The sequence below is a fragment of the Geotrypetes seraphini genome, chromosome 16, assembly GCF_902459505.1.
Source record: "Geotrypetes seraphini chromosome 16, aGeoSer1.1, whole genome shotgun sequence".
Classification (NCBI taxonomy): Eukaryota; Metazoa; Chordata; class Amphibia; order Gymnophiona; family Dermophiidae; genus Geotrypetes; species Geotrypetes seraphini.
The window spans coordinates 49,131,025-49,151,573 of NC_047099.1; the positions used below are offsets into that span (position 1 = coordinate 49,131,025).

Consider the following 20,549-nt stretch of genomic DNA (forward strand, 5'->3'; position numbering starts at 1 on the left):
GGCAAAATTCATCACCGTTCCCGTCCCCACGGATAACCGCGGGAAATAATCCCATGTCATTTCCTAGTGTCTATTTCAACCTCGGTCCTTCTACACCAGCATTCTTCAAAGCAAAGCTTGCGGGTCAGTGGTTGTGTCCATTCATACTCTGATTCTTCCTTCTTTCCTTAAAGAATGGTTTCCTGCAGTTATCCGCGGGGACGGGAACGGTGATGAATTTTGTCACCGTGTCATTCTCTAATAGGTGGTAGAGTCGCTGTAGACCAGAATTAAGCACTTCAGCTGCCCAAAACACCAGTTTTAAATAATAGGCTTTCAAGTGTGATGTAAATGATTTTAGAGATTTTTCTGTGCGCAGATATAGCGGAAGGGAGTTGCAAAGCTTTGGGGCCATGACAGAGAAACTAGAATCTATGTAAATGCCTAGAAAAAGTTGCCTAATCGACGGGATGATCAGTAAGGATGGATTGGAGGAACGCAGCTCCCTTCTAGGAGAATATGGAATCGGATGAGAAAATAAAAACAGAGGAGAATTCAGAATCTGAAAAGTTAAGGAGGTTCTATTTATAAAGTATCCTGAAAGAGATGGGGGGAAGCACGCGCTCCGTTTCCATGCATGTTCAGGGTAGCAGCGACAGTTTGTGAAGGAGCCCCCGACTGCCGAGACAAGCACAGGTCGCCTTCGGGGAGCTCTTCAGCAGGTGGGGGCTCAGGGATCCCCGCCAGCTCGGGGAACTTATCATTTCTTTTAAAAGTTGAATATGGGGGGGGGGGGGGGCGGACCTTGAGAGGTCAGGCTGGGGGTAAAGAGGACATTGAGTGCCCATCCCCTTCTCCCTTAGGCCCACCGAAAATCCAATCTCTGGCTGTTTATGCATTATGAACTTCTAAAATTCCGGTGTAAAACATCTAAAGTAAGCACCGTTGGTGCAGAGTGACAGTAGAACACAAAACTCAACCTGCCTCCTCTCTGAAGCCACTGCCAGCAAATGGTGACCTGACATCGTCCTGATAACCTAATATAAACATCTATTTCTATACTGCATAACCATGGAGTTCAATGTTGGGAATTATAAGCCATCTTTCCAGCTAAGTCTCAAAGTCGGCTTATTTTTCAAGAATTTAGGGACCAGGGAGTCCATGACATAAAGAGCTTATGGTCAGAGTGGGTACCTGAGGAGTGGAGTGACTTGCTCACGGTCACAAGGGAGGGGAAGGAAGCAGGATTTGAACCTTGGTCTCTGGGTCACTGATCTGGTATTTATGTCAGGAGAAGCTTCTTCGGGGTGGGGGAGAGGGGATTCTGCCTTCTGCTCTTTGCCAAATAAACCACAAATAACAACCACCCCCTTCCCATGCTTGAGTACCTGGATAAAATTCATTTAAACCGTTCTGAGCGCCCCTGGGAGAAAGTGACAGCTTTCACAGGAAACCCATGAGGTGGTGGTGGGGGAGGGATGTGTCTCTGCTGAGGGATCAGGTCCTGCACAAGGAGCCACCATCACCACTGCCCTCTGCCTAGCCGGAAGCGAACCCCTCTTGCTTCCTGTATATAGGGACAGGCAGCCAGCTATAGCCCTCTCCCCAACATGCCAACCCTTGTGCCTGTGTGTCAGATCCAGTGGCTTTGTGCGGGCTGGGATGGAGGGGGATATCTGTACGGTCCGCTATTCACCCCCATGCCTTCCTTTCTGTAGAGGAGACCTATCAGCAAATGGCCAAAGAAACCCTGGAGGAACTGGACTGGTGCTTGGATCAGCTGGAGACCATCCAGACGTACCGCTCGGTCAGTGACATGGCGTCAACCAAGGTAAGATGCTACTGTTTCTTCCAGTGTCTCAACCCCAGTGCTCACCTTTGGCATAGAGCACGGCAGAGATTAAAGGGGGGAAAAGCAGAGTATGGATCTTGGCGCGCAGTGTACGTGGTTGCGGCAGTACGGCGATAGGGTTGCATGGAAATGTGTGCATGGGGGGGGGGGAAGAGATGTACTAGGTCCTCCTGCACAAGGGTTGGGGAACCAGCCTGTCGGTTTAATGAGGCATTGTGGTTCTGACTGTCTGCTGGTGTTTGAGGCCCAGTAGGTGCTCGTGAAGGAATGGCCAAGGTAAGGGTGGATAGGCGGAGGAACTTTCCAGGCCAAATGAGAAAGGACACTCCAGAAAAGCTACTTGGGGTCATCTAGTAAGTTCTGGAGGGTGTGAGAATGTACTTTTCACTGCCTGGTTCTCCTCCAGTGCCACATACAGGTCAGAATCTGCTCAGAGAATAAATTTGTCAGCTCACTGGAGGGTGATCCAGGCATGAAATCCACTTGAGGCAAACAGGCCTTGCTGGTTATTCTGGTATATGTACCAGGGCTCAGCTACAAAAACATTTGGGGGGTTTAGTAAAATTAGAAAAGGTTCAAAGAAGAACATCTAAGGGGATGGAACTCCTCTCACAAGACGAAAGGCTAAAGAGGTTGGAGGCTCTTCACCTTGGAGAAGAGGCAGTTGAGGTGGGATATGATTGAGGTCTACAAAATCCTGAGTGGTGTAGAATGGGTCAAATTGAATTGATTTTTTTTTACTCTTTCAAAAATTACAAATACCAGGGGGGGGGACACTTGATGAAATCACATGGAAATACCTTTAAAACAAATAGGAGGAAATATTTTTTCACTTAACGAATAATTGGAACTCTTTGCCAGAGGATGTGGTAACAGCAGTTAGCATAACTGAGTTTTAAAAAAAAAAAAAAAGGTTTGGACAAGTTCCTGGAGGAAAAGTCCATGGTCTGCCATTGAGACAGACCTTGGGGAAGCCACTGCGTGCCCTGGATCGGTACCATGGAATGTTGCAAACTATTTGGGTTTCAGCAGGTACTTGTGACCTGGATTGGCCACCGTTGACCCAGTACGGCTATTCTTATGTTCCTAACTGAAGAAGCTCCTTGGTGCTATGAGGGACTTTATGGTGTGTCGCCAGGAGGCGTGTTATTCTGCAGAACTCACCGGCTTATATCATGGTAAGGGCAGAAGGCGGAGCCTCTAGTGCCACAGGGAGCTTCTAAAGTCTGCACAGGGAGCAACCTAGTCTTCCCTCTTCCCCCCCATCCCTGAACCCATTCGGTCCCAGTTCTAACAAATAACTGAATAAGCAGTTTCAGAAAAGGCTCAAAAGCCAGGCCCGGTCTGTAGCTGGCCAACCAGAGGCTGTGAGATACTCCTGCAGGTGGTATACACGGTGCGGTACGGAGGGCTGGAAAGAATTCACTAGGTCGGACAAGATTCAGTGAAACCCCCCCTGACCCGAACACAAAGGACAGGCAGGGTCAGATTTAAGATGCTGGGGAGGGGAGGAGAGGTTTTCTCTCTGCCACCTGTGCTAAAATCCTGGCCTTAGGACTGGTTAGTTAACTGCAGCCCCCCTCCTTACAACCCTAGGGCTATCCCTGTCTGACCAGATGTTGAGCTGTGCTGGGGGGGTAGGGGATTTGCCCACAGCTGGTGTTGCAGCACTGGGAGGACTGAATTTCTCCCCCGCCCGTCCTCCCCTCCCCCCCCCTTCCCTGTCTGGAGCAGGAGGGCTTCTCTCGTGTTTATGCGAAATCCAACATTCAAGACTTTTGCCCCGTTGGAATGATTTTTGGATGGTTGGGGGGCGAGAGAGAGGCGGCGTTTCCTTCCCCTGCATCTTCCCTCTCCTCTAATCACCTCCCCCTCTCCTCACAGCACCTGACATCACATCCTCGCCTAGCAGTGCTGCAGTGAGGGAGGGAGGGAGAGAGAGAGAAGACAGCCTAAATCTTGCCCCCCCCCCACCCCATTCCCTTGACAGAGGCTACGGGATTTCTTCCTAAATCCCTTTTCTTTTTTTTTCATTTTTTTGGGTGATGCTGTCTATGAGCTCTGCGGCCCCCGCCAAACAATGAGGGAGGACGGGCACCCCGTGCTATCAGCCGTTTGACTTTGGGAGGGAGGGAGAGGGGCTGGTGGTGGGGTGCAGGGGCCTCTCTTCTCTCGTGCCGGGTCGCGGCTCTCCCGCTATCCTGGGGGGGGGAGGGGGGCTAAGAAGACGCGGTCTTTGTCCTCCGAGGGATGCTGATGCTGGCTTTTTCTGCCCGTACCATAAGATGTTCTCTCTGACCTAGTCTTGCCGCGCTGCATCATATGCTCCCGGCCTCGGGCCTCCGATGCTTTGGGAGTCGGGAAGATAAAAGGAGAAAAAAAGGGCTATCAAAATGTAACCAGAAAAGTCAGGCCGAGCTTTCCGGGGGGTGTTTTTGCCGGGAGCCTCGGCTGTGCTGCATTCTGAGGCCTCTTCATACTTCTCTGCAGCAAATAGAGGAGGGGAGGAAGAGACATTTTGTGGTTTGAGAGGGGCTTTAAGATACATTTATTTCCTCCCCCCTCCCACCTTGCTTTTTCAGAAGGCCTTGGCCTAGCTCAGATTTTGCATAACGAGGGAGACAGAGGAGAAGAAACCCTGGAACTGACAGAGATGCGAAAAGGGACAGCTGGAGTTGTTTTCGTTTTGTTTTATTTTTTTCATGGGAGGAATGACCTCTGTAGTCCACATACCCACCGTGGTCCAGACCTATAACGCTGGAAATATACCACAGCATTTGGAATATTAGAGGTGGTCAAACTGCCTCCGGCCCCACTTCCTGCTTCCCCTGAAAACAGGGGCAACCAAGCTGGAGTGTAGCCAGACCCCTTACCCTCCCCCCACCAGCCCCTCACTGAGACCTGTCGCCATCACCGGGGACAGGGGAGGAAAGAAGGAAGGGTACAATCCCTGTGTCCTCCCTCCAGGTCCAGTTTCCCATCGGTGGCAGCCCCCTCCCCAGCTCTCCTGGAGCAATCACCTCTGAGGACAGAAGATGCCACTGGTGGATTTTTTCTGTGAAACATGCTCCAAGCCATGGCTGGTTGGCTGGTGGGACCAGGTAAAGGTGACCTCGGGCTAGGGTGGGGGAGATTTTTGGCCTCATGTTATTGGAGAGGTTTCACTTGTGCATGGCAGAGTGGGGGGGGGGGGGGAGAAGGGTGTGTGTCCATATATTATGTGAATGTATTTATCTACTGTGGTTCTGTGAGGTGTACACAGCACTGTACAGAAGCAGATACGAGACTGTCCTGTCACTGTAGAGTTTAAAGTCTAGAGAAGACCCATCAGCAGTTTCAGAGAGCTCTGTGTGCAGTAGGCGTTTGCATGTGTGACGTCCAGGCACGCACGTGTATGTGACTGCATGTGGAATGTACTTGGGTCGCTCAGATGTGCATCCGTGTCTGTGAATCGGCACGTCACCGGTTCGGCAGGGGGAAGACTCGTAGCTTCTCTGCTTGCGGTTGTCTGTGACCTTGGCTGGTGGCAAGAGGGAGAAGGAGAGAAGAGGGGGGGGGGGCGCTACCCGTATTGAGGAAATGGGAAGGGGGTGTATTTCAATAGACGAAGGCTGTGCAGATGGATGGCTTCTGAATGAGGGATCAAGGGGGTCACCCCCAAGATGAAGGGTGATAAGGAGCTGGGGAGGGAGCCCTAATTTGTTGAGTTGATGTTTGCACAGGGTACAGCTGTTTGACTGGGGGGCGAGCAGTGGAGATGGGGGGCTGTTATCTCCTTTCTCTGTGTTTTGGATTTTAGGCAGTCAACAGCATGGGCAGGAGGAATGTTCTTCACCCCTCCAGCCTCTTCTCATTCAAAGGCTCTTTTTCCCAGGACCTTTCTTTTCATGTAAAGGACGCGGGGGGGGGGGGGGGGGTTACACTTTACGCCATCAGTTCTGGCCTGGGTGCTTTCAACCCTTTCCCTGAGCCCTAAATATTTTCAGTCAAACCTGATACTAACTGAAGACCGGAGGGCAGGGTCAGGGAATGGTTTAATTTTCATCACTCCACCGATTCCCTTCCCTCTTTTCAGGACCTCTGTGATCAACCTCCAGTGGGGCTTTGGTACAAACACTGATCCCAAGCCTCTTAGACTATTGTAATATCATTTATCTAGCTTTGCCCAAGAAGAACGCGAAAAGGTTGCAGCTCATCCAGAACACGGCAGTGCAATTGATCTTAAATCTGAAAAAATTTGATCATGTGACTTAAGACACCAGGAAATATTTCTTCACCGAGAGAGTGGTTGATCCTTGGAACGAGCTCCCGGTGCAGGTGATCGAGGCAAACAGCGTGCAAGAATTTAAGAGCAAATGGGATGCCCATGTGGGATCCCTTAGAGGGTTAAGCCAAGGGAACCTGTCACCAGGAGTGGGATCCCTAGGATAGTAGACTTGGGGGTGGGTCAGAGAGTGGGCAGACCTGATGGGCTATGGCCCTTATCTGCCGTCATGTTTCTATGTTTCTAAGTACCATCAGGATACTTTTCAAAATGGCTTGTTTCTCTGATAAAACATTGTATGGCTCGGTGCCAACGTATCTTGTTGACTATTTCAAGTTTGCAGATAGAAAACCATCTTTGCATAAGAATATCGTATTCTCGTTTCCCACAGTGAAAGGGTGTACTTTAAGCGTTACTTCCAGAGAGTCTTAGCTACGAAGCGACATGCTGGGATAAGAGTTTCAGTAAGTTAGAATCGGGTTCCAGTTCTTATCAGGTATTTGCTGTGCATGTACAGTTCCTTCGCCCTTGTAAATCACTTAGAACTGTTAAGTGCAGCTGAAAATGCTCAGGTTAGCCCCAGATGGGTGATTTAAACAGTCAGGACCTCTCGCCGTATCACAAAAAAGATAATAGCGCAATTAGAAAAGGTTCAAAGAAGAGCGACCAAGACGATAAAGGGGATGAGGAAAGACTAAAGAGGTTGGGGCTCTTCGGCTTGGAAAAGAGATGGCCAAGGGGAGATAGGATTGGCGTCTACAAAATCCCGAGTGGTGTAGAAGTGGATCGATTTCTTACTCCATCAAAAATTGCAAAGACTAGGGGGCACTCGAAGGGAAATACTTTTAAAATCAATAGGAGAAAACTCTGGAACACGTTGCCAGAAGATGTGGTAACAGCAGTTAATATAGCTGGTTTTAAAAAAGATTTGGACAAGTTCCTGGAGGAAGAGTTCATAGTCTGCTATGTTTCTATTGCATGGAATAGTCTCCTGGTACAGGAGGTGGAGGCAAAGTCTGTGTCTGAATTCAAGAAAGCTTGGGACAGGCACACGGGATCTCTTAGAGAGAGAAGGAGATAGTGGATGCTGCGGATGGGCAGACTGGATGGGCTGACATGTTTCTATGTTTTATTGCTATTGAGACAGACATGGGGGAAACCACTGCTTGCCCTGGGATCAGTAGCATGGAATGTTGGTACTATTTGGGTTTCTGCCTGATACTTCTTGGAAACAGGATACTAGGCTTGATGGACCTTCGGTCTGTCCCAATATGGAAACTCTTATGTTCTTAGGTGAGCCAAGTATAGGACAATCGAGCCATTGTGACATCACTGATGAGGCATTGGTGAAATGAGGCATTATGACATCACAATCTCGGCTCTGGAATGTTGCTACTCTTTGGGTTTCTGACAGGTTCTTGGGCCCTGGGTTGGCCACTGTTGGAAACAGGACACTGGGCTTGATGGACCTTCCGTCTGTCCCAGTAAGGTAACTCTTATGCTCATAGGTGGGCCAAGTAAAGGACAATCGAGCCATTGTGACATCACTGATGAGGCATTGGTGGAATGAGGCATTATGACGTCACAATCTCGGCTCTGGAATGTTGCTACTCTTTGGGTTTCTGACAGGTTCTTGGGCCCTGGGTTGGCCACTGTTGGAAACAGGATCCTGGGCTTGATGTCCCAGTGTGGTTAGTGTTAAGTTCTTATGGCCATTTAAATCGCTTTGAATATCGGGCCCCTACAATTTTAGTAACAGACTAACAATAGTTAAATGACTAAAAATAAACATAAATACAATCAATGAGGTAAACTTGGAAATGGTAAAACGAAACCTAGCAATAGGAACCAACATGATAACAGTGTCAAAAATAAACACATTTAACAGCCCTGTGGAAGAAATCACGCAACAGAAATATGGTAAATGTCAGGAGAATATGAGAGAACATTTCTATCATATGAAAATGCTGCTAAATCTGTTCACAAAACCCAACGAAAACGCAGCCGAGAGAGGGGACCCAGTGGGTGCTTCAGAGTCCTTGGGAGTCCCACAGTTTACTCTCTCCGCTAGGCCCCCATCCTCTCCAGGGGGTGCTGAAAATGAGCAGCGAGTCCACAGCACGCAAGAATCTTATTTCGAACTCCCATCCCAGGGCTCTGAAGCCAGCCCTTGAATTTCCACAGGCTGCAGAATCGTAGAACCAGGCCTTGGTCAAATGTAGAAAAATGAAGGCCTATAAAGACCATCTGGCCCATCCACGCCATCTGCTATCCCTTCCTCTCCCATAGAGATCCAATGCACTTGTCCCAGTCTTTCTTGAATTCAAAGCCACGTGGCTACCTTCTGCCTCTTCCCTTCCCTAACCTCATCAGTCTGACCAGAGGTGACAGCATAAGGCACGGGGTCCCAGTGGCTCTGCACTAGAGAGTTGCACGGGGACAGAAATCACACCCATCCCTGCCAGGATCCTCTCCGTCCCCACCCGTCCCCGCAAGGAATTACCTCCAATCCCCGCCCATCCCCATAAAAAGCAGCAATTACTTCTGACAGGATCATCAATTCCACAGTTTCCTTTGTGTTTGCGTTGCTGTTTTCCTTGTGGAATCTCTTTGGTGGAACACTTTTTTTGTTTTCTGTTCAGGTAATTAACTTATAAACCCCCTCTTTTACTAAGGCTGTTGAGTCCATTATATTATATGGACGAACCCTGCTTCCAAAGCCTTCCATCCCCGTGGGAGTCCCGTTGGTTAGAGAGGGGTCCCCCATGGGAGTCCCGTGGGCCAGAGGAGGGTCCCCGTGGGAGTCCCGTGGGTTAGGGGGGGGATTCCCGCGGGAACCCCCATGGGACCCGCGGGATTCCTGCAATCCCCATTCCCGTGCAGACCTCTACTCTGCACCAACCCTGGCACTTTGCCAGTGGTGCTTATAAAGAGGAGAAGAGAAACTTCAGCAAGTCCAGATTCGTGAAAGTAGCGCTCGGAGTGGTTTGTGGTGGGGGTGTAGAGAGGAGGTGTGTTTGGACTGGGATCACTAGAGCCCTTGTTCAGGCGGGACACGAGCGAGAAAACACCTTCAGCCTCAGGCAGTCCGTGTGTTTGTGTGGAAAGGGCTCTCCCACGTCATCTGTCTCCCGTTCTGAGAAATGGCCGGGAAAGCGGCCAGGAGCCCTCTTGGAAAGCAGGCCTCTGTGGCACGTGGAGGGAGGGGGGGAGGGGGGGAGATGGCTTCACCTCCCTCTCTGTGCATTCAGCAACCTGCTCCCCTCCCCCCCCCTGCAACATTACTGAAAGCACATAATGCAAGGGAGTATTTTGGTTCCAAAATGTGACACATCACCCCAAAAAGACTGATCCATTTGCATGCCAGCATCTGTAGTGTTGATTATCCCAGGACAAGCAGGCAGCATATTCTTAACGTATGGGTGACGTCGCCGACGGAGCCCCGGTACGGACCTTTTTAACTAGAAAGTTCTAGTTGGCCGCACCGCGCATGCGCGAGTGCCTTCCCGCCCGACGGAGGAGTGCGTGGTCTCCAGTTTCTTCGTTTCCGCGGAGCGAAGAAGACGCATGTGGTTTCAACGGCTGTTGAAAACTCCTTTTTTGCCTTCCCGCTCGCGTTATTTCTAATTCTTTCTATTTTTTCCTTCGGGTTTGTTGTTTTCTTTCTAATCCAAAAAAAAAAAAAAAAAACTTTCTTTTTTCCTTTATTTTTCAGCAGGCCCCGGCGGGGCCTGTTGCCATCATACAAGCCTCCGGCTTTGATTTCGCTGAGGCCGTATTTCCCTTCATGCCCCCTCAGCCGGGTTTTAAGAAGTGCCAGCGGTGTGCACGCCCGATTTCCCTTTCGGACCCGCACAATTGGTGCCTACAGTGCTTGGGTCCGGAACATCGGGCTGACACCTGCACCCGCTGCGCGACTCTTAAAAAACGCACCCTTAAAAACAGACAAATACAGCAGAATCTCCTCTTCGGCACCGCTTCCGCTATGGACCCGACCCCGGCGTCAACGGCACCGCCGAAATCGGCACCGTCAACATCAACACCTCCTGACCTTTCTACGGGGTCGATGGCGCCAGGTAAGCCGGCTAAGAAGCCTCCCACTTCCCTCGAGCGCCCTCCAGCTACAGCGGTGACACCAGTCCTTCCGGTGTCCCGCAAATCCCGAAAGCGCTCCGCTCCGATATCGGTGAGTGCCTCTTCATCGGCCTCCTCATCACCGGAGCGTAGAGCAGCACCGATGGTACCGAAGAAAAGTAAAACGGTACCGGTGCCCCCATTGGAGGACCGTATCTCGGCCATCCTCCAAACTAAATTACACGAACAGCTCCAGCACCAACTTAAGGAACTGCTTCCAACCCTGCTGGCACCGCTTCTTCCGGTACCGGTCCGGCCCGAGCCCCGCACCACTACGCCAGTGGCCACCCCCTCGGTACCGATGAATACTTCGATGCCGGTCTTATCGGCACAGCCTACGCTCCAAACCTGCGCGGCTGAGGACCCATCCCGACCCCAGGATCGACTCCGATCGTCTCGGGACCGGGATCGGCACCACTCCTCCAGGGATGGAGATCGGCACCGGTCTTCATCCCCCGGCACCGTATCCATGAGATCTGGTAAATCCCTGTCTAAGACCCGTCATGCGGAACCGGCTGTCAGAGACCCTGACCTATGGGAGCAATCCCCTCTCGGTACCGAGGAGGATGCCTCTTCCACTGATGAGGAACCCTCTATGGCTGAATCCACCGCCAAACCAGAGCAGTCTTCATTTACAAAATTCCTTAGGGAGATGTCTGGGGCTCTTTCCATCCCACTTGAGTCCGACTCCAAGAAGTCCCAGGCCTTTTTAGAAGCCTTGGACTTCGATCAACCTCCCAAGGAATTTCTCAAACTCCCCGTTCATGATATTCTACGGGAGACATTTTATAAGAACTTAGAGAACCCCCTTACTGTGCCAGGTGCCCCTAAGAAACTGGACAGTTTATACCGGGTTATCCCTATCCCGGGATTCGATAAACCCCAGTTGCCACATGAGAGCCTACTGGTAGAGTCCACTCTCAAAAAATCTCATGGTTCCAGTGTCTATGCCTCCACCCCTCCTGGCAGAGAAGGTAAGACAATGGATAAATTTGGAAAACGCCTGTACCAGAATGCCATGCTGGCTAGCAGAGCCAACAACTACTCTTTTCATTTCTCCTTTTACATGAAACATCTGGTACAACAACTCTCAGCTCTGCAGAAGTATATTCCTGAACGCAAGGTTCCGTTGTTTCAGCAACAAATTTCCACTCTCCTTCAGCTTAGAAAGTTCATGGTGCGCTCTATCTATGACTCCTTCGAGCTCTCTTCTCGAGCCTCCGCCCTGGCAATTGCCATGCGACGCCTGGCCTGGCTGAGGGTATCTGATCTGGATGTGAACCACCAAGACCGCCTTGCCAACGCACCCTGTCTTGGTGATGAACTTTTTGGGGAGTCTCTAGATACCACCACCCAAAAACTTTCGGCTCATGAGACAAGATGGGACACCCTCATTAAGCCTAAGAAGAAGACTCCGCCGTCACGCCCATACAGACCCCAGTCTTCTTATCAGCGTCGTTTCTCTGCTAGGCCACTTAACCCGCCTCAACAGCAATCTCGTCGGCCTCGCCAACAGCAACAACAACACTCCCAGGCTCGCTCGCAATCTCATCAGACGGCTAAGCCTCTCCCTCAAACCAAGCCTCCCCAGCCCTTTTGACTCCTTTCTCCAGGGCATAGCCAGTCTCCAACCCTCGCTGCCTCTGCCTCAACCTATAGGAGGCCGCCTCACCATCTTCCTACAACGCTGGGAGGCCATCACATCAGACCTGTGGGTTCTAAACATCATCCGTCACGGATACTCACTAAGGTTCCAGACTCTTCCTGCAGATCATCCTCCCGTAGAGTCTGCTTCTCACTCCTCCCAAACTCCACTCCTCCTCAGGGAGGTCCAATCCCTCCTCCTTCTCAATGCCATCGAAGAAGTTCCACCAGACCAAAGAGGTCAGGGATTTTACTCCCGCTACTTCCTGGTACCCAAGAAAACGGGGGATCTTCGTCCTATCCTCGACCTCAGGAACCTCAACAAGTGTTTGGTCAAGGAAAAGTTCAGGATGCTCTCCCTTGCCACGCTTTATCCTCTTCTGTCTCAACACGACTGGCTATGTTCCCTGGACCTCAAGGAGGCCTACACTCACATTCCAATGCATCAGGCTTCACGTCGCTACCTCCGATTCCAGATACTGAATCTCCACTATCAGTACAAAGTGCTCCCCTTTGGTCTCGCATCATCACCCAGGGTGTTCACCAAGTGCCTGATTGTGGTAGCGGCCTGTCTCAGGTCCCACAACCTACAAGTGTTCCCCTACTTAGACGACTGGTTGGTGACAGCAGCAACATCTCCTCTTGTGCTACAATCAACTCACCACACCATCTCTCTCCTCCATCTCTTGGGGTTCGAGATCAATTATCCCAAGTCGCATCTGCTTCCCACACAACGCCTTCAGTTCATCGGAGCACTTCTCGATACCAACTCCATGAGAGCGTTCCTTCCAGCCGATCGGCACCGGACACTGCTTCACCTTTGTCGGCAGGTGCTCCTCCTACCATCCATCCCAGCTCGCCAGATGATGATTCTTCTGGGTCACATGGCCTCCACAGTCCATGTGGTTCCTCTGGCGCGACTCCACCTCAGGATACCGCAATGGACCCTCGCCAACCAATGGTCACAGACCAGGGACCCTCTTTCTCATCCCATCTCTGTGACATCATCTCTTCAGCAATCTCTTCAATGGTGGTTGAACTCTGCAAATCTTTCCAGGGGCCTCCTTTTGCATCCACCTCCTCATTCCATGATCATCACCACGGACGCCTCCCCCTATGCATGGGGGGCTCACATTGGGGATCTGCGCACCCAGGGACTTTGGACCCCTCAGGAGCGTCAACATCACATCAATTTCCTGGAGCTCAGAGCCATGTTCTATGCTCTCAAGGCCTTCCAACACCTTCTCTGCCCTCAGGTTCTCCTCCTATGCACGGACAACCAGGTCGCCATGTACTACATCAACAAGCAGGGCGGCACTGGATCCCGTCTCCTATGTCAGGAGGCCCTCCGAATCTGGACCTGGGCCACAGCCCACAATCTTTTTCTCAAAGCGGTCTATATCCAGGGCGAACAGAACTCCCTGGCCGACCAACTCAGCCGCATCCTTCAACCTCACGAGTGGACCCTGGATCCTCCCACTCTCCACTCCATCTTTGCTCGATGGGGCACTCCTCAGGTGGACCTCTTTGCAGCTCCTCACAACCATCAGCTGCCCCAGTTCTGCTCCAGACTCTACTCTCCACACCGTCTGACCCCGGATGCCTTCCTACTCGACTGGACGGAGCGGTTCCTCTATGCCTTCCCTCCACTTCCTTTGATGTTGCGGACTCTGTTCAAGCTCCGCAAGGACAGGGCCACCATGATTCTCATCGCCCCTCGGTGGCCCAGACAACATTGGTTCTCCCTCCTGCTTCAGCTCAGCTCCAGGGATCCCATTCCTCTACCTGTGTTTCCTACTCTTCTTACACAGCAACAGCAGTCTCTACTACATCCCAATCTGTCTTCGCTCCACCTGACAGCTTGGTTTCTCTCGGGCTGACTTCTCCAGAAAACCTGTCTCAGCCAGTCCGTCGCATTTTGGATGCCTCCAGGAAACCCTCCACACTCCAATGTTACCATCAGAAGTGGACCCGGTTCTCCACTTGGTGTCTCCTTCATCATCACAATCCCACCTCTCTGGCGGTGGAAACCGTACTGGACTATTTGCTCTCTCTCTCCGACGCTGGCCTCAAATCGACCTCAATCAGAGTCCACCTCAGTGCCATCACTGCGTTTCATGAGCCTATCCTTGGAAAACCCCTCACGGCTCATCCCCTGGTTTCCCGGTTCATGAGGGGCCTCTTCAATATCAAACCACCTCTTCAGCCTCCCCCAGTCGTCTGGGACCTCAACGTGGTTTTGTCAGCCCTCATGAAACCTCCTTTTGAGCCTCTGGCTTCTACCTCGCTCAAACTTCTCACATGGAAGGTGTTTTTCCTCATTGCCATCACCTCTGCCAGGAGGGTTAGCGAGCTGCATGCACTGGTCGCCGACCCACCGTTCACTGTTTTTCACCATGACAAGGTGGTTCTGCGTACCCATCCTAAATTCCTTCCTAAGGTGGTTTCAGCCTTTCACCTCAACCAGTCCATAGTGCTGCCTGTCTTCTTCCCAAAACCCCATTCTCATCCTGGGGAACAGGCTCTTCACACGCTGGATTGTAAGCGTGCCCTGGCGTACTACCTCGACCGTACCAGGGCTCACCGCTCCTCTCCTCAACTCTTTCTGACCTTCGATCCTAATCGTTTGGGTCATCCTGTATCTAAACGAACGCTGTCCAATTGGCTTGCTGCCTGTATTGCGTTCTGTTATGCTCGGGCCGGCCTGTCACTGGAAGGACCTGTCACGGCCCACAGGGTCAGAGCTATGGCTGCTTCTGTGGCTTTCCTCCGTTCCACCCCTATTGAGGAAATCTGCAAGGCGGCCACTTGGTCTTCAGTTCACACATTCACTACTCACTACTGTCTGGATGCCTTCTCCAGACGGGATGGACACTTTGGTCAATCTGTGTTACAAAATTTATTTTCCTAATGGCCAACCATCCCTCCTCCCTCTCTGTTAGCTTAGAGGTCACCCATACGTTAAGAATATGCTGCCTGCTTGTCCTGGGATAAAGCACAGTTACTTACCGTAACAGGTGTTATCCAGGGACAGCAGGCAGATATTCTTACGACCCTCCCACCTCCCCGGGTTGGCTTCTTAGCTGGCTTATTTTAACTGGAGACCACGCACTCCTCCGTCGGGCGGGAAGGCACTCGCGCATGCGCGGTGCGGCCAACTAGAACTTTCTAGTTAAAAAGGTCCGTACCGGGGCTCCGTCGGCGACGTCACCCATACGTTAAGAATATCTGCCTGCTGTCCCTGGATAACACCTGTTACGGTAAGTAACTGTGCTTTCCTTTTGTGTTGTATAAATTCATCAGACTAAAAACATTATTTTTTTTTAATGCAAACCACTTAAGACGCTTTTGTGAACTATAATACGCTTCTCCCTCCGTATTTGCGGTTTCTGCACGCACAGTTTTGCTTATTTGCGATTTTTCGGATGCTGTCTCTGGCCCCCCCCCCCCCCAATTAGGTCATGAGTAAAGCTCCTTTTCTTTTACTGTACCAATAAAAAAGTGTGGTGCTTACCAACGTTCACTCTGAAAATGGCTGCTTCCATACCTTCTCCCCCAAAATCACTGCTTCCCAGCAACTCCAACCCAGCAAACACCCAGGATAGCGGGTGCAAGCGGTGGGGCCCTGCCGTCTGCTGACTATCCCTTCTTTAAAAGTAATAGGTACTAGGAGATCTACTATCTGTTCGGTTCTAGCACCCCAGATCTGGAACAATTTACCTATGTGGTGAATCCTCCTTAGAAAAAGTTAAAAGCTCTTTAAAAAGTGACTTGTTTTTTTTTTAATTTTTATTTATAGAATTTTCATTCTTTCAATACATGAATCACATATTATAAAATGTATAATAAAATATATATGTATGTACAAATTCATATCATAAATATTCATCCCTTTCCCCTATTAATTGTTTTTCCATTTTTCTTTCATATTAATATCTATATTTCCCACCCTAACCCTATATTACTATTATCAATGTGTTAAGATATCTGATCTCTAGAATAATTAGTCAATGGATCCCATATTTTCTTAAAATTTTTAATATTTCCTTGTTGTAAAGCCAAAATTTTCTCCATTTTGTAAATGTGACATACCGAGTTCCACCAGAATGTATAATTTAGTTTGGTAAAATCTTTCCAATTTTGTGTGATTTGCTGCATGGCAACTCCTGTCAATATTAAAAGTAATTTATTATTATTTGCTGATATTGGACTCTGTGTTCTCATTGCAGTACCGAATAATATGGTATCATATGAGAGTCCTACGTGATTTTCTAGTAATATATTTATTTGGGGCCAAATTAAATTCCAAAAAGCTTTTATACAGGGACAAAAAAAAATTAAATGATCCAATGTCCCTACTTCTATTTTACAATGCCAACATCTATTAGATCTAGTATTATCTATCTTTTGCAAGCGCGTCGGGGTCCATAACACTCTATGTAATAAAAATAACCATGTTTGACTCATAGATGCTGACTTTGTTAATCTTAATCTCCAGTGACTTGTATAGGGACGCATTTGAGACATAGATAGCATAATTCTTCTATCATAAGCAGAGGCTCTAATACTTAATTTTAATCAGGCTGTGCGTATAGGTGGTATATTAGTCAAAGTTGATAGTATGATATTTAGAGATTTTGACACTGTAGGTGCAAAAAAAAAAGTAATTTGATTAATTTATTAGTTATTCCCCAAAAAATTTTTCTTCTCCAGGGTTAGCCATGCTTTCAAGATTAATTTCTATTACCCACCATAAGAACATAAGAAGCGCCATCTCCGGAACAGACCCTAGGTCCATCAAGTCCGGCGATCCACACACGCGGTACCCTGACATAGTTTTAGTCCCCCATATCGCTCTAAGCTTCTTGTAAAGAGAAGTGCATCTAGCTTACCCTTACCCATGTCACTTCATGCCACTCATAAGGAGATGTACATCTAACTTACCCTTAAATCCTAGTACGGTGGATTCCGCAATTACCTCCTCTGGGAGAGTATTCCAGGTGTCCACCACTCGTTGCGTGAAGCAGAACTTCCTGATATTTGTCCTGGACTTGTCCCCCCTTAGCTTCAGTCCATGTCCTCTTGTCCGTGTCACGTTGGGCATTGTAAATAATGTTTTTTCCTGCTCTATTTTGTAATTTGAAAGTCTCGATCATATCCCCTCGCAGTCTCCTTTTCTCAAGGGAGAACAACCCCAGTTTCTCAAGTCTTTCCTCGTAATCCAGGTTCTCCATACCTTTCACCAGCTTTGTTGCTCATCTCTGCACCCTCTCTAGCAGTTTGATATCCTTCTTTAGGTATGGAGACCAATGCTGGACGCAGTATTCCAAGTGCGGTCTGACCATGGCTCTATAAAGCGGCATTATGACTTTCTCCGATCTACTCGTGATTCCCTTCTTTATCATGCCTAGCATTCTATTCGCGTTCTTCTCTGTCGCCGCCCCAGTATCTCTATTTTCTTTAACAACTTTAGTTCACCCTCCTTTCCTTTTGTACTGGTAATTATTTGTACGTATACACTGTATGTTTATTTGCATATGGTTGTTATATTGCTTGTTTCCCAATTTTAAATTGTCATACGCATTGAAGTATTTGACATTGCGTGTACAACAAGTTTTTAATAAACTTGAAACTTGTAAGTGATTCGCCATGACAAGGAGGAAAACACACATTTCTCGTCTTCTCGTGCAGCCACCAAACTGCGGAGAGCTTAGGCACACGCCAGTACACCACACGGTAGAGTGGTCAGGAGAGAGCGAGCTAGAAACTCATCGAGAGCCGTTCTCTCTAGCTTTCAGCATTCACTACCTTTAGATTCGGGAATTGTCTTCATTTCTGTTTTCTGTTATTCCCGTTGTTTGGTTTAATGGGTACATCAATTTGGATTTAAACTCTCGCTCCCCCTTTCTTTTTCGAGCCGAGTAATTCTGTGCTGTATCGGGGAGTGGGTGCATCATCAATCTCCTCGGCCTTGCAAGCTTTTCTCCCCCTCCCACCACCACAAATAGTAATAATAGTGGCTTTTTTCAAATAAACGCAAATAACAGTTGATAAGATATTCGCGGTTTCAGTAGTAAAAACGATGGCATTTACACAAAACCGCGAATAACATATAAAAAGTTATTCACAGTTTTTCCGTACTCGCGGCTATGTTCCGCCGCCCACATCCACCGCAAATACGGAGGGAGAAGTGTATGGAAATAAAATGATGTTAGGGCATGAATTGAGGTTGTGGGTTGGCAGACTTAGGAGTAGTGTTAGAAAATTCTTTTTTTTTTTTCGCGGAGAGGGTGGCGGATGTCTGGAATGTCCTCCCGAGGAAGGTGGTGGAGAGGAAAATGGTGACGGAATTCAGAAAAGCTTGGGAGGGTAGGAAACAAACTAAGGTCTGGTACTGAGTGTCCCGTAGATGGCGATTTGGTTTAGGATGAGCTGGGGGGGGGGGCTTTGATAGAAGCTCCAGTGACAGCCTGGACTGGGCTTCAATGGCAAATCCAGCCATGGGAACCTAAAGACAGTAGCGGGCGGACTTCTACGGTCTATTAAAGAAGAGACAATTTAATCCCAAATGTATAATGGGTGTGACTATTGGGTAGACCATTGAGATCTTTATCTGCTGTCATTTGCTGCGTTACTAAGTGAGGAGCGGCCTGGCTGAGGGATCATCGCTGTGGCTTGCACTGGCTGCCGACTGCGGTGTCTTGCTTTTAACAAACGTCCAAGCTGACGCGGCGGGATGTGGAGCTTTTTCTGACCACACGAGGTTATTTCCCCAGGACCTGCAGTGCCCCTAGTGGCCGTGTTGAGTCTTTTGCCATCAGTGACTCCATACTAGAGAATGACACGGTGACAAAATTCATCACCGTTCCCGTCCCCGCGGATAACCGCGGGAAACCATCTTCATGTCATTCTTTAAGGAGAGAGGGAAGAATCAGAGTATAATTGGGCACAACCACTGACCCGCAAGCTTTGCTTTGAAGAATGCTGGTGTAGAAGGACTGAGGTTGAAACAGACACTACAGAATGACAGTCTCTGGTATCCAGAGCAGATATTGTGATGTCATAATGCCTCATTCCACCAGTGCCTAAGAGCCAATCACATCAATGATGTCACAATGGCTTCATTATCCTTGGCTCACATAAGAATCAGAGTATGAATGGCCACAACCACTGACCCGCAAGCTTTGCTTTGAAGAATGCTGGTGTAGAAGGACCGAGGTTGAAACAGACACTAGAAAATGACAGTCTCTGGTATCCAGAGCAGATTTTGTGATGTCAATCACATCAGTGATGTCACAATGGCTTCATTATCCTTGGCTCCCATAAGAATCAGAGTATGAATGGCCACAACCACTGACCCACAAGCTTTCCTTTGAAGAATGCTGGGGTAGAAGGACTGAGGTTGAAACAGACACTACAGAATGACAGTCTCTGGTATCCAGAGCAGATATTGTGATGTCATAATGCCTCATTCCACCAGTGCCTAAGAGCCAATCACATCAGTGATGTCACAATGGCTTCATTATCCTTGGCTCCCATAAGAATCAGAGTATGAATGGCCACAACCACTGACCCTCAAGCTTTGCTTTGAAGAATGCTGGTGTAGAAGGACTGAGGTTGAAACAGACACTACAGAATGACAGTCTCTGGTATCCAGAGCAGATATTGTGATGTCATAATGCCTCATTCCACCAGTGCCTAAGAGCCAATCACATCAGTGATGTCACAATGGCTTCATTATCCTTGGCTCCCATAAGACTCAGAGTATGAATGGCCACAACCACTGATCCGCAAGCTTTGCTTTGAAGAATGCTGGTGTAGAAGGACTGAGGTTGAAATAGACACTACAGAATGACAGTCTCTGGTATCCAGAGCAGATATTGTGATGTCATAATGCCTCATTCCACCAGTGCCTAAGAGCCAATCACATCAGTGATGTCACAATGGCTCCCATAAGAATCAGAGTATGAATGGCCACAACCACTGACCCGCAAGCTTTGCTTTGAAGAATGCTGGTGTAGAAGGACCGAGGTTGAAGCAGACACTAGAAAATGACATGGGATTATTTCCCGCGGTTATCCGCGGGGACGGGGACGGGGACGGTGATGAATTTTGTCACCGTATCATTCTCTACTCCATACCACTCTATAGAGTGGCCTCAGAAAAGGGAAAGTCCTCTATGGGTCATCCGAAGTTAGGTGCCAGGGTACTTTGTACTAAGCTCAAATTCTATATTGGCAATTTGGCATGAAATTGCTGTTGTGATGTACTAGGCAAGGCCGCCATATTGAAGACTGGCATAAATGCTACTGCCTATATGTTGTCAGTTTTGCATGTATCCATAGCACCCTCTCACCCTCCCACGCCCCTCCCACATTCCCCCTCCCTTACATTTGCATAGTACAGAATTTGTGCACCATGGTTATTGAATTCCGACTAAGGGCCATTACATGCCTACCTGATAATTGGCTACAATTAGAGGGCATTGGCATTAACACTTGGAGAAGAGACAGCTCAGGGGAGATATGATAGAGGTCTATAAAATACTGAGTGGAGTGGAAAGGGTGGATGTGCATCGCTTGTTTACTCTTTCCAAAAATACTAGGACTAGGGGGCATGCAATGAAGCTACGAAGTAGTAGATTTAAAACAAATCTGAGAAAATACTTCTTCACAC

At 48.9% G+C, this 20,549-nt stretch overlaps 1 protein-coding gene across 5 annotated transcripts in view; it reads left to right on the plus strand.

Moving 5' to 3' along the window:
• The window catches only part of PDE4A (phosphodiesterase 4A), a 164,555-nt gene that overhangs the window by 117,614 nt on the left and 26,392 nt on the right, over positions 1–20,549 (plus strand). For 4 of the 5 annotated variants that reach the window (XM_033925326.1, XM_033925327.1, XM_033925329.1 and 1 more), the window contains one exon: positions 1,698–1,810. In XM_033925326.1, coding sequence (XP_033781217.1) covers positions 1,698–1,810 — 113 coding nt within the window. Of the gene's footprint in view, positions 1–1,697; positions 1,811–4,866; positions 4,933–20,549 lie in introns of those variants that run through there. The other variant, XM_033925330.1, reaches the window with a different exon arrangement.